At 34.6% G+C, this 12,645-nt stretch overlaps 1 protein-coding gene across 4 annotated transcripts in view; it reads left to right on the forward strand.

Moving 5' to 3' along the window:
- Positions 1 to 12,645, forward strand: part of LOC136830825 (mucosa-associated lymphoid tissue lymphoma translocation protein 1-like) — a 255,412-nt gene that overhangs the window by 155,898 nt on the left and 86,869 nt on the right. For all 4 annotated transcript variants that reach the window (XM_067090794.1, XM_067090797.1, XM_067090795.1 and 1 more), the window contains exon 10: positions 11,978 to 12,181. In XM_067090794.1, the coding sequence (XP_066946895.1) occupies positions 11,978 to 12,181 (204 nt within the window). The remainder of the gene's footprint in view (positions 1 to 11,977; positions 12,182 to 12,645) is intronic.

Genomic DNA, 12,645 nt, shown 5'->3' on the forward strand with positions numbered 1-12,645 from the left:
ATACATGTGTATTCTCTGTGAACACCCTATGTGTATTCTCAGCCTACGAGACTTAAAACCAGTGTCTTATAAAAGGCATCAGCGATCTACTGGCAAGGGGCAATAGAGGCAGAACCAGACCTCTCTCTCTCTCTCTCTCAATAGTCCTGATATATATAATGGGAATAACAGACGAGGATCTGTTATAAAGCTTTGTTAAACTCACCCCAGGAGTGTGTTAATTTTGTAAAAGGTGTTCAGGAATATTATTTTGTATAAGTGTTGAAGAGGAGATATATATTGGTGTAATATTTACTAGAGGTAATGTGGTGACTTGAGTTTCGTTAAGTGATGTTCTTGGTAAAAGAGAATTGTTGTGTTTGAATAAATCTTAGAAAGACGTGAGTCTAACTTTTCTTTTTATTAGGAAAGTTATATAAAAGATTGATGTAATTTTTAAACACATTATTGGTGATTGTGGTGTTTTCATTTTTGTGTATCGCATTCTTATATGTCTGTGCTATCATATTATTGTGATTTTATTGTTGCCGAGTTTTGCTGGTGATTCTTAGCATTTTGTTAGTGCCTGCCTGTTATAGAGATTTTTGGAGAATGTAATGTGGATTTCAATCAGCAATATTTTGGTGACTGTTTGTAATTGTAGAACCAGGTAGAAGCTTGCCACTTAAGTGATACATAATAGTTTGATTCTTACATAATCAGATTGTTTTCTTGATAAAGCAAAGTTTTGTGAATTAAACTTGATTAAGAGATACTTAAGTCTTACACCGTTGTCCATTAATGGTAAATCTTTTGAGATTGTGAACTTTACATATAACTTTTGAACTTAGAAATAAACCTGTTTGTTTAAAGTTTTTAAAACATAGCATTTCATTTTGATTATCAGTACTTACAGACATTAATGAGTGTGTATAAGGTAAGTGATGTATCTGTTTGTTCACCTGAGACTTATCTAGGTAAAATAGAACCAGAGAGACAGCTATAGTGCTGGTTGAAGTGAAACTCATATTCCATTAATCTGGATATAACTTAATTGTTACCTCATCCATAACTTGATAAAGTTACATTGATTTTCTCCAGTGATAAGTAAGTTTATGGGATCATTGTACCTTTAGTGATTCAGTCGACACTTTGTTATGAGGTTTCAAGTATCTGGTCAATGTGAGGTAACTTTTGGTATCATCATTTGCACAACAGATTTGTTGGCCTATTTGTGTAATAACCAGGTGCTTGATCACTTCGTAACAATATATATATATATATATATATATATATATATATATATATATATATATATATATATATATATAATATAATTAAAATATATATATTGTGTGTGTGTGTAGTCTCCCATATCTGCAATAAAAAATCCAAGGCCTTGCCAGATAGGGTCAAAATTCAGATAAGGTAAAGAAAAAAAAAACACCCTACGGATCTATGGATGTAACACAATAACTTCGTACCCGTACTTCCCCTATGTTGTCAATACTGCATGACTGGATACAATAAATGTACTTATAAACAACTATAGCCAATTCACTCAAGGTAGATTCTTGGGCCTAAGAGACGTTTGTTTGGCGGCCTCTGATTGGCTGGTACCAGGAGGTCTGCAGCTCGCTCACTGTTTCATTTTAACGTTTGTAGCTCAGAAAACTTGCAATATGTTTATATTTCTTCATTTATCTCACGTTTTACACAAGATAGGAAAGTTCTGATCATACCATAGGATTCGTTATTAATTGTACAACTAAATCGTGATTTTCTGAAACCAGTAAGATAAAAACACAAAGGAATTACAACGAGTAGAAGTGAAGAGAAGCATTTCATTCTTTATACCTGTTTTTACATATCGTCGGATTTTGCATCATTGATGCGATCAAGATAAAATAAAACTAGTGTTTTCATACAATAAATTCACCCTGAATACGCTGGTGCTTTCAGATTTTAGGCAGCGTGTGATATGTGAAGAAAATGAAGAATATGTCGTATTATGTAGCAGCCGTACTTGACTCAGTTTGGCAGTAGTGCCGAGAGACGGTGATCTGCAAACAGCGAGAGCGTTGAGGCGCCGTTGATAGTTGCCAATTAGCGATATGAGAAGTTTGGAGTTTCGACAGTATTTACATTATGACTGTCGAACTTTTTCACTCCAATATCATATATGTCCGTATGTCTGGACATATCTGATAAGAAAAAATTAATAATCATATGGATACATCTGGTTGTGTTGGCTTCAATTTAGTCTAGATGAGAAATTTGCATTCTGTAGGCTACATGATAAATAACAGGCTAAATAATTATGAGTTCATTATTATGGCCGCTTGCTTCTCTGGTCAATAACACGAAAAGCTGATGGTTTTTATATGTTCATTCAATGAACGAAAGTACATCTTTTTATTTCTTACCATAAAATCTATTGGCGATGTAACGAATATAAAATTCTGTCTTTTTCAGAGTTTGTTTGAGCTGCTCTTACACCAGAACGTTTATTCCTCTATATACATGTTATATTTGATAATTGTGCGGGCCTGTTATTTATCATGTATCCTACAGTATGCAAATTTCTCACCTAGCCTAAATTGAAGCCAACACATCCAGATGCATCCATATGATTATTATTTTTTCTTATCAGATATGTCCAGACGTACGGACGTAATTATATGATATTGGAGTGAAAAAGTTCGACATTCATAATGGGAATTCTATGCCTTTATTTACAGAAAATGTAATGACATAACAATACGGTAAATATTGTCGAAACTGTTAACTTCTCATATTGCTAACTGGCAACTGTCAACGGCGCCTCAGCTTTGCAGATCACCGTCTCTCGGTTTCTACTGCCAAACTGAGTCAAGAACGGATGCAACATAATAAGACATATTCTTCATTTTCTCTTCACATATCACACGCACCTAAAATCTGAAAGCACCAGCGTATTCAGGGCGAATTTGTTGTATGAAAACACTAGTTTTATTTTATCTTGATCACATCAATGATGCAAAATCCGATATGTAAAAACAGGTATAAAGAATGAAATGCTTCTCTCTTCACTTTTACTCGTTGTAATTCCTTTGTGTTTTATCTTATTGATTTCAGGAAATCATGATTTAGTTGTACAATTAATACCGAATTTTATGGTATGACCACAACTGTCCTATCTTGTGTAAAACGTGAGATAAATGAAGAAATATAAAGATATTTCAAGTTTTCTGAGCTACAGGTGTTAAAATGCAACAGTGAGCAAGCTGCATACCTTCCAGTACCAGCCAATCAGAGGCCGCCAAACAAACATCTCGTAGGCCCAAAAATCTACCTTAAGTGAATCGACTATAAAAACACACTTTGGCATGCTTATAAACAACACAGAATACACTGTACAGTACTGCACACAAAATAAAAACAAAACTGAGCATTATGCTGTATAGAAAATTTATAAAAAAACTAACAGTGAAATTCTCTCTCTCTCTCTCTCTCTCTCTCTCTCTCTCTCTCTCTCTCTCTCTCTCTCTCTCTCTCTCTCTCTCTCTCTCCTGTCTGTGATATGCCAAAATTGTATATGTGGGCGTGCTTGAATAGTCTAATTTTTTATAAAAGAATAACTCAGAGAGAGAATGAGAAAGGCAAGCAAATGCACAGCAACTTGATGTATATGTTGATTGTAAATTGAACAGGATGCTATTATTTTGTGCTGCATTTTGGTACTTTCACATTAAAAATCTGTTAAACATTTAATTCATGTGTGTGTGTGTGTTCAGGGCTTTTTGAAGATGTACTAGTAATATTATTAGTAATCCCTCAATTATCCAGATGCACATATTCAGACACAACCAGACCCCATGGACCAAAGATATATATAAATAATTTTTTTAATTTGAAAAAACTGCACTGTGATGGTTGGAAATGCTTTGTGGTCTAAGGAAATGTTGGTAACACTGCTTACACTTATAAACAGATTGAGAAAGGGTTTTGAGGGTGTGTGGGGCCAGGAAAAATTTCTAAGGTTAAAGGGAGGAGGTTGGGTACAATGAGAGGTGAGCAGCAGTAAGGCTGTACTGTATGGGAAAATAAGCTAGGTAATTGCCTTTTGCATAAATATTTCAATTTAAAGTGTGATGGTTGTTTAAAAGCATATTGTGTTTATGGTTATGTAGTGTTGACAAGGTGGGGGAGTAAGGGTGAGGAGTTGCTGTTTTACACTGTTAGAGTTTTTTTTAATAAACTAGATCTTATCAGGATTTTGCCCTTATCTGAATGGGCCTTGGCTCTACAAATCCAGGCAGTCAAGAGATTAGTTTTGAATGGCATACAAAAACTTACGAAATCTTCACACCATTCAAAACCCATCGTAAGCTGCAGGAGCTTAGGTATCATAAATCAGTGTTTTGAAACTTTTGATAAATATGAAATGCACACAATTTACTGATTAACACCATTATGCTTATTACATTCCATTAAGGGGTATTAACTATATGATGTACGGTACCTTTGAATATGAGTAACTTGTAGAGGCAAAGTGACACATGCTGAGTTCTCTAAGGTGTGAAAATCAGCCACTGATTACTTGTAAGGTTCAGTGAGAGAGAGAGAGAGAGGCCAAACTGCAATTTTCATCGCTTTAGAAAAGTTTGGAGAGTTACAATTACTACTCAGTTTTTAAAACTTTACAGCTGAACGATGAGCAGACAAAATCTAAATGCTGCCTTATCTTTTCATCCTGTCTTAAACTCATATGGATATACAGTACATATTGTACCCAAAAGTGATTCTCTCTCTCTCTCTCTCTCTCTCTCTCTCTCTCTCTCTCTCTCTCTCTCTCTCTCTCTCTCATCATTTTATTGGTTTTCATCATTTTACGCTGTTAAAATTATGCCGAAACACCAAGAAATAAAAAATGAGAAATAATAGGGGAGAGAGGGAAGGTGTGTTTGTGTTATAGGTATGCAGGGGAGTTTCTTGTTGCAATACTGAATGCTTCTCTCTCTCTCTCTCTCTCTCTCTCTCTCTCTCTCTCTCTCTCTCTCTCTCTCTCTCTCTCTCTCTCTCTCTCTCTCTCTCTCTCTGTAATAATTCATAAATAATTTGACGTGATATTTTAAGTAAGGACAACTCTCTCTCTCTAGTGTTATTCTCTCTGTCTCCGTAATAATTGATAAATAATTTCACTATTTAAGTAAGGACAACCCTTATCTCTCTCTCTCTCTCTCTCTCTCTCTCTCTCTCTCTCTCTCTCTCTCTCTCTCTCTCTCTCTCTCTCTCTCTCTCATAGTTAGCACTCACACATTTTTACAACTTCTTATTTCTCTGTACGTCTTTACCTGTACAGTAGATAGTTTAAATTGATCTAATTTTACCTGTACCGTCTACCTCTATGAACTGTAAATGCACTAGTTTGGCAAATACATTTTAAAACACGTAGACATAAAAGCTGAGAGTTGCATTAGCCCAAATAAAAAACACTGTTCATAAAAAAGCATTTCAGAACAATGAGAGATGTAGAATAAAGTTCTTAAAAACTAGGTTGAAAAGACTTCTAAAAATAGATCGGCCGGAAGGGGAAAGAGAAAAATTCTCTTCCAACTCTATTTTTATGTCAACCATTTATTGCTTTTTTTAAGGGTAAAGTATTAAGCTAACTTTTAAATGAAATTACAGTAACCTTAATTTCATTTAAAAGTTAGCTTAATACTTTGGGAGCGTGATTAAGGTCATATTTAGTATTTTAACTGTAGAAATAAGCATTAGCATTTTTAGAGATTGTGCTAATCTTACACGAAAATTTGCCCTTGCATGAGGGGTTCTGGAATTTAACCTCGCGTAAGCTCCGGGTATGACTAATACAGATTTTACACATTTTTGGTATGGTAATTTCAATAATTATTGATTTTATTGTTTATGTACCAACTAACTTACATCAGCTGATAGTGTTATTTAATTTGATAGATTGGGGGTCGTCTTATTTGTTGAACACACCTCTAAACCTACATTTTTACATGAAAAATGGGGTCGTCTTATATGCCGACATATACAGTATATATATATATATATATATATATATATATATATATATATATATATATATATATATATATATATATATATATATATATGAAAATATATATATAAAACACTATTTATATATTGAAACCATATATTTATTGTTTCTGTATATGTTCACTATAGAATATGGACAGGTGGAAAGTTACAATGGTATATATACAAAAACATGAAGGTGTGGCCTTAGGCCTCCGATGTTAAGGAGGTGGCGTTTCTTAAGAAGGAGGAGATTGACCAAATTCCCTAGTGGTTTTTCCTCATTTTTTGGCGATGGATCTGGGGTAAGCTTGGGTCATCTTCTTCTTTTTAAGGTGTCAATGGCGTCCGACTTCATATTGTTGGTTTGATTGATGATAGCAGATTCCAGCATCTTTCTTTTGTACGGACAGCTACTCTTGAAAACCAACTCCATACCCAGTTAATGATGCCCTGTATTTCTAATATGTAGGAAAATTCCAACTCCCCGTAGCTCCCTTTTGTGCTCTGTTATTCTTTGCGCAGCGATCTAACTGTCTTGGTTAAATGTCATGACAATTTACTACGGTATCTTGAAACTCCGTTCTTCCCTTTTGTTTTTAAGTATCGTTAACGGCGAACTCCCGATGGATTTGGGATAATGGAAAATGAAAGGATTATCAGAACTGAGTTGCTCCCTTTTGGATGTTTTCATCAAACCTTTATTTTGTTGTTGAAATCTAATTGTCTGTTGTGAGTGGGACCTCTGGATATATTTTATTTGCAAATGTCTCCTAATCTGTGATAGAGCAGTTGCGTTAGGTGTTGCAGGATTTAAATTCTTGATCAGGTACTCATTTGAACATATCCTAAGTCCTCTGAGGAATAGGTTGCACCCTACCATGATTTTCATATAGGCGTCCATATTTAAGAAATGAATGTATATACAGCGAAGGTGGGTTTTCTATATACTGTAAATGCATACCTGTTCTGTTTTCTTATGATCAGTACATCTAGGATATAGTTTTCCGTCCTTTTCCCATTCTGTTTTAAATTTTATGGTCGGAACTACTATAATTAAGCCTATTAAAAAATTCCTTAAAGTCCCCCAGCTATTGTCCCAGAAAGTAAAGATATCATCTCGTATCTAAGCCAGATCATGTTATGGGGTTTGATAGATACAAAAGTTCTGTTTCATATATTCCATGTACAAGTTTGCTAGAAGGGGTGATAGACTTCCCATGCTACAGCCAAATTTTTGTTTGTAAAAATTACCATTGAAAAGAAAACACGTTGTTAGTTACACAGAGGTTGATAAGTTTTAAAGTTTTATCTATGCCAAGAGAAAATGGTCTTCATATTTTGTAACTTCCTCTAAGAAAAACAACAAGGGGGACTTTAGTAAATAATGAATCGTCTAGACTGAGCAGTTTGATGTTGTTTGAGGATGTTTAAACTATTAAATTTTTGTATGAAATCTTCTGCATGTTTGACGTGGGAGGATGAGAAGGTTCTAGAAAGGGTGATAACAAGTCTGCGAGCCATTTTGATAATTTGTACATGAAAGAGCCCTGCCATCATATTATGGGGCGTAAACTCCATCTTTATGTGTTTTTTGGGAGGCGAAAAATAGGGGAGAGAGGTTGATTACCTTGAATGTCTCTAGTAATTCTATGTCTTTTTATTGCCCCTATGGTTCTAACTGATTTGTTAAACTGAGCAGCAATATTTATTGTGGGATCTTTCGTTAATTTGTCGTAGGTCTCCACAAGAGATCGTTTAAAGTTCTTGAACTTTTTCAAGAGTAGCTGTCCATTAAAAGAAAGATGCTGGAATCTATATCATCAATCAAACCAACAATATGAACCTGTCAGGAGGACATTGGAAATCGGAGCCATTGATAATAATCCTCGCACCCTTTTTGAAGAAGATGACCCAAGAAACGACCGCCAGATCCATCGACTAAGCGGGAGCTAATGAGGCCAAAAACCACTAGGGAATTTGGTCAATCTCCTCCTTCAAGAAACGCCACCTCCTTAACATCGGCCTCAGGTTCATGTTTTTGTATATATACCATTGTAATTTCCACCTGTCCATATTCTACCAGTGAACAGGGCACAGAAACAAGTGCCAAATATATGGTTTCAACGTTTAAATAGTGTTTTATGGGCCTTCTTACAATCATATTACACTGTAGTATTACAGGAAAAGACATTCATATATATATATATATATATATATATATATATATATATATATATATATATATTATATCATATATATATATATATTATATATATATATATATATTTTAGTTATATAATATATATATATGTCTTCTTCTTCGTTTAACGTGCTTTTCCCATTTTTATATGGGGTAAGCATGATGCCTTCTTTTCAAGGACTTTGATTTGGTTTTGGGGTAGGCCATAGCCTCTCCCATCGGCTGCCCTGGCTGACACTCAGGTGTTTGTGTGTTTGGAGATCGATATCAATCCCCAGCTCCCTTTCTGCCAGCAGTGAGGAGAACTGGTTGGTTAGGTCGACAGTTCGAGACGTGTGAGGTGTCTGTTATGTTTTAGAAGATGTTGGAGTGGCTTTGTTTATGTGTGTATTAGTCTGTAACACCCATTTGCTTTCAGCAAACCTATCCGTTGATTACAATAATCCTGGGGTGTCTCACGATAATAAAGTTTCTGCCTTCTCTGACCAGTTGCAGATTTAATAAGTCCACGGACCTCTGAAGTCCTAGGCCAGCTGTTCTACCCCACTGAGGAATCAGGACTCCATATTTATATATATGTATATATATATAATATAATATATATATATCTATCAATCATATATACTCATATATTATATATATATATATATATATATATATATATATATATATATATATATATATATATATATATATATATATATATATATTCTTTATCACATCACCGTGATTCATATACAATCAAAAAGCTACAAACGTCCTTTAATATCAATTCACTCTACCTCGGAAATAATATATTTTCATATATGTTACCGAAGGGGATTTTTAGTTGATAATAAGTCCAACGTCCGTGAAAGTCGCCAGCAACGGACGAGAATCAGGACTACAGTGATGCATAACACAGTCGGCCACAAGAGGTATAAGTGAATAAATCTCCCATCAACTCACCCGTCGAACTCAGGTGTTTTGCGTTTGGTGGATATCCACCAAACCTCTGCCATGTGAGTGACCGTGTAGTGCATTGATGGGAGCCATATTATGACTATTTATCACATCACCGTGGCCATATACAATCAGAAAGTCACAAACGTCCTGATTCCTTCACTCTACCTCGCTGGTAATATATTTTCATATATGTTACCGGTGGACTTATTATCAATAATAATTCCACCGTCCGTGGTCAGACCAGCGATTATTTCGAGGAATCAGGACTTCTAGAGTGAATTGACTATTAAAGGACGTTTGAGGGGTATAAGTGATTGTATCTCCCATCAACTCACGGTGATGAACTCAGGTGTTTTCGTTTGGAAACGATATCCACCACCTCTGCCATGTTGACACGGTCAACATGGCAGAGGTGGGTGGATATCGTCTATTTAACACATCACCGTGAGTTTACAATCAGTTGAAACGGGAGATGTTATTCACTCTATACCTCGGAAATAATATGTTTTCATGATATGTTACCGAAGGAACTTTAGTTGATAATAAGTCCACCGTCCCGTGGGTTCGAAACAGCACGGACGAGGAATCAGGACTTATTATCAACTAAAATTTCCTTCGGCCATATAGAGAAAATAATAACATCTCCCAGGTACTCAATTGGAACTCCAGGTGTTTTGCGTTTGGATTGTATATGAATCTCTGCCATGTTGATAAATAGTCATTTATGGCTACATAGCCATATTAACGCATTATCACAGTCAACATGGCAGAGGTTGGATATCAATCTCCAAACGTCCTTTAACCTGAGTTCACGGGTGAGTTGATGGAGATAATATATTTTCTTATACCTCTTTGTGGCCGAATTTTAGTTGATAATAAGTCCATTCCGTCCGTCCGTCGCTGGTTCGACCCAGCACGGGACGGTGGACTTATTATCAACTAAAACCCCTTCGGCCACATATATAAAATATATTATTTCCGAGGTAGAGTCAATTGGTATTAACTCGTTTGTTTTCGATTGTATATGAATCACGGTGATGTTGATAAATAGTTATAATATGGCTACGCGCGACAAACGCTACTACACGGCCAACATGGCAGAGGTGGGTGGATATCAATCCAAACGCTAAAAACACCTGAGTTCGATTCACTCTGAGTTGATGGGAGATGTTATTCATACTTATACCTCTCTTGTGGCCGACTGCGTTAGTGCGTCACTGTAGTCCTGATTCCTCGTCCGTCGCTGGTTCGACCCCACGGACAGTGGACTTATTATCAACTAAAAATTCTCCTTCGGTAACATATATGAAAATATATTATTTCCGAGGTAGAGTGAATTGGATATTAAAGGACGTTTGTAGCTTTCTGATTGTATATGAATCACGGTGATGTGATAAATAGTCATAATATGGCTACGTGCGACAAACGCACTACACGGTCAACATGGCAGAGGTGGGTGGATATCGTCTCCAAACGCAAAACACCTGAGTTTGACGGGTGAGTTGATGGGAGATGTTATTCACTTATACCTCTCTTGTGGCCGACTCGCGTTAGTGCGTCACTGTAGTCGTGATTCCTCGTCCGTCGCTGGTTCGACCCCACGGACGATGGACTTATTATCAACTAAAAATTCCTTCTTCGGTAACATATATGAAAATATATTATTTCTGAGGTAGAGTGAATTGGATATTAAAGGACATTTGTAGCTTTCTGATTGTATATGAATCACGGTGATGTGATAAATAGTCATAATATGGCTACGTCGACAAACGCACATACACAGTCAACATGGCAGAGGTGGGTGGATATCGTCTCCAAACGCAAAACACCTGAGTTCGACGGGTGAGTTGATGGGAGATGTTATTCACTTATACCTCTCTTGTGGCCGACTGCGTTAGTGCGTCACTGTAGTCCTGATTCCTCGTCCGTCGCTGGTTCGACCCCACGGGACGGTGGACTTATTATCAACTAAAAAATTCCCCTTCAGTAACATATATGAAAATATATTATTTCCGAGGTAGCGTGAATTGGATATTAAAGGACGTTTGTAGCTTTCTGATTATATATATATATATATATATATATATATATATATATATATATATATATATTATATATATATATATATATATATATATATATATATATATATATATATATATATATATATATATATATATATATATATATATATATATATATATATATATATATATATATATATATATATATATATATATATATATATATATATATATATATATATATATATATATATATATATATATATATATATATATATATATATATATATATATATATATATATATATATATATAAAGGAGCCCATAGAAATGCAAAAATGTGGAAAATAAAGGCTATATTTCAGAGGCCAAACTGTCTCTCTCCTCAGGCAAATAGTCATTCACTATTTGCCTGAGGAGAGAGACAGCTTGGTCTCTGGAATATAGCCTTTATTTCACATTTTGGCATTTCTACGGGCTCCTTTATATTTGATGGAATTCTGTTTTAACAGAAAATATTTCACAGTCATATATATAAATATATATATATATATATATATATATATATATATATATATATATATATATATATATATATATATATAATATTATATATATATATATAATGCATGCGTATATATACAAATATTTGAAATTTTGTTTCTAAATGCTTTTGTCTTGTGGTTAACTCATATTCATGCTAGAAAAAATTCTATAGTTAGGTTTTGATATCCACTTGAATATTTATAAGTACTTTATTGAATTGCTTTTTCAGCCAGAAACAAATGGGCTCTTCTTATTGCAAATCATGAATACGAATCAGGGAATGACTTGAAAACGCCTCCTCAAGATATGAAAGCTTTTTCATCAGCCCTCACCAGCATTGGCTTTCGTTGTATGACCTGCTGTAATGTTACCAAAAAGGAGTTCATGGTCATTTTAAACCACTTTTTGACCTATTGTCAAAATGGAGATTATAGTAAGTAAATATAGTAAGTAAAAGTGTAGTATGTACTTATTTATTCTGTGTTCATTATTTTAACATATGGTGGTTTTAGCTGCTGGAAAAATATATTGTGTATTTTCAGAACTTCAGGTAAAAAATTCAAGAAGAAAGTAATTAAACTCCACCCATTTTACTGAATATTATTTGAAGTTATGATTATATTTTTTTGTGCTATTTATTTAGAGTAAAACTTAACTGTCCCATTGTTACCAAAAATAAAACTCATGCAGTACATGGAAGTATAAAATGCTTCCATTCTGGTCAGACTGTGACATTTATAAAAACAAGGCTACTAGAGCAGTGTACATTTAATGTCAGTTATGGGTATATAACTAGTGAAGATAAGAATTAGGTGTTTTGCTCCTGTGTGTGGACTGAGTAAAGAGAGAAATACATTCATGTAAATGGGCTTGATGCAGGGTTATTTGCTCAATTTT

This window comes from Macrobrachium rosenbergii, chromosome 47 (genome assembly GCF_040412425.1).
Source record: "Macrobrachium rosenbergii isolate ZJJX-2024 chromosome 47, ASM4041242v1, whole genome shotgun sequence".
NCBI classification, from domain to species: Eukaryota; Metazoa; Arthropoda; class Malacostraca; order Decapoda; family Palaemonidae; genus Macrobrachium; species Macrobrachium rosenbergii.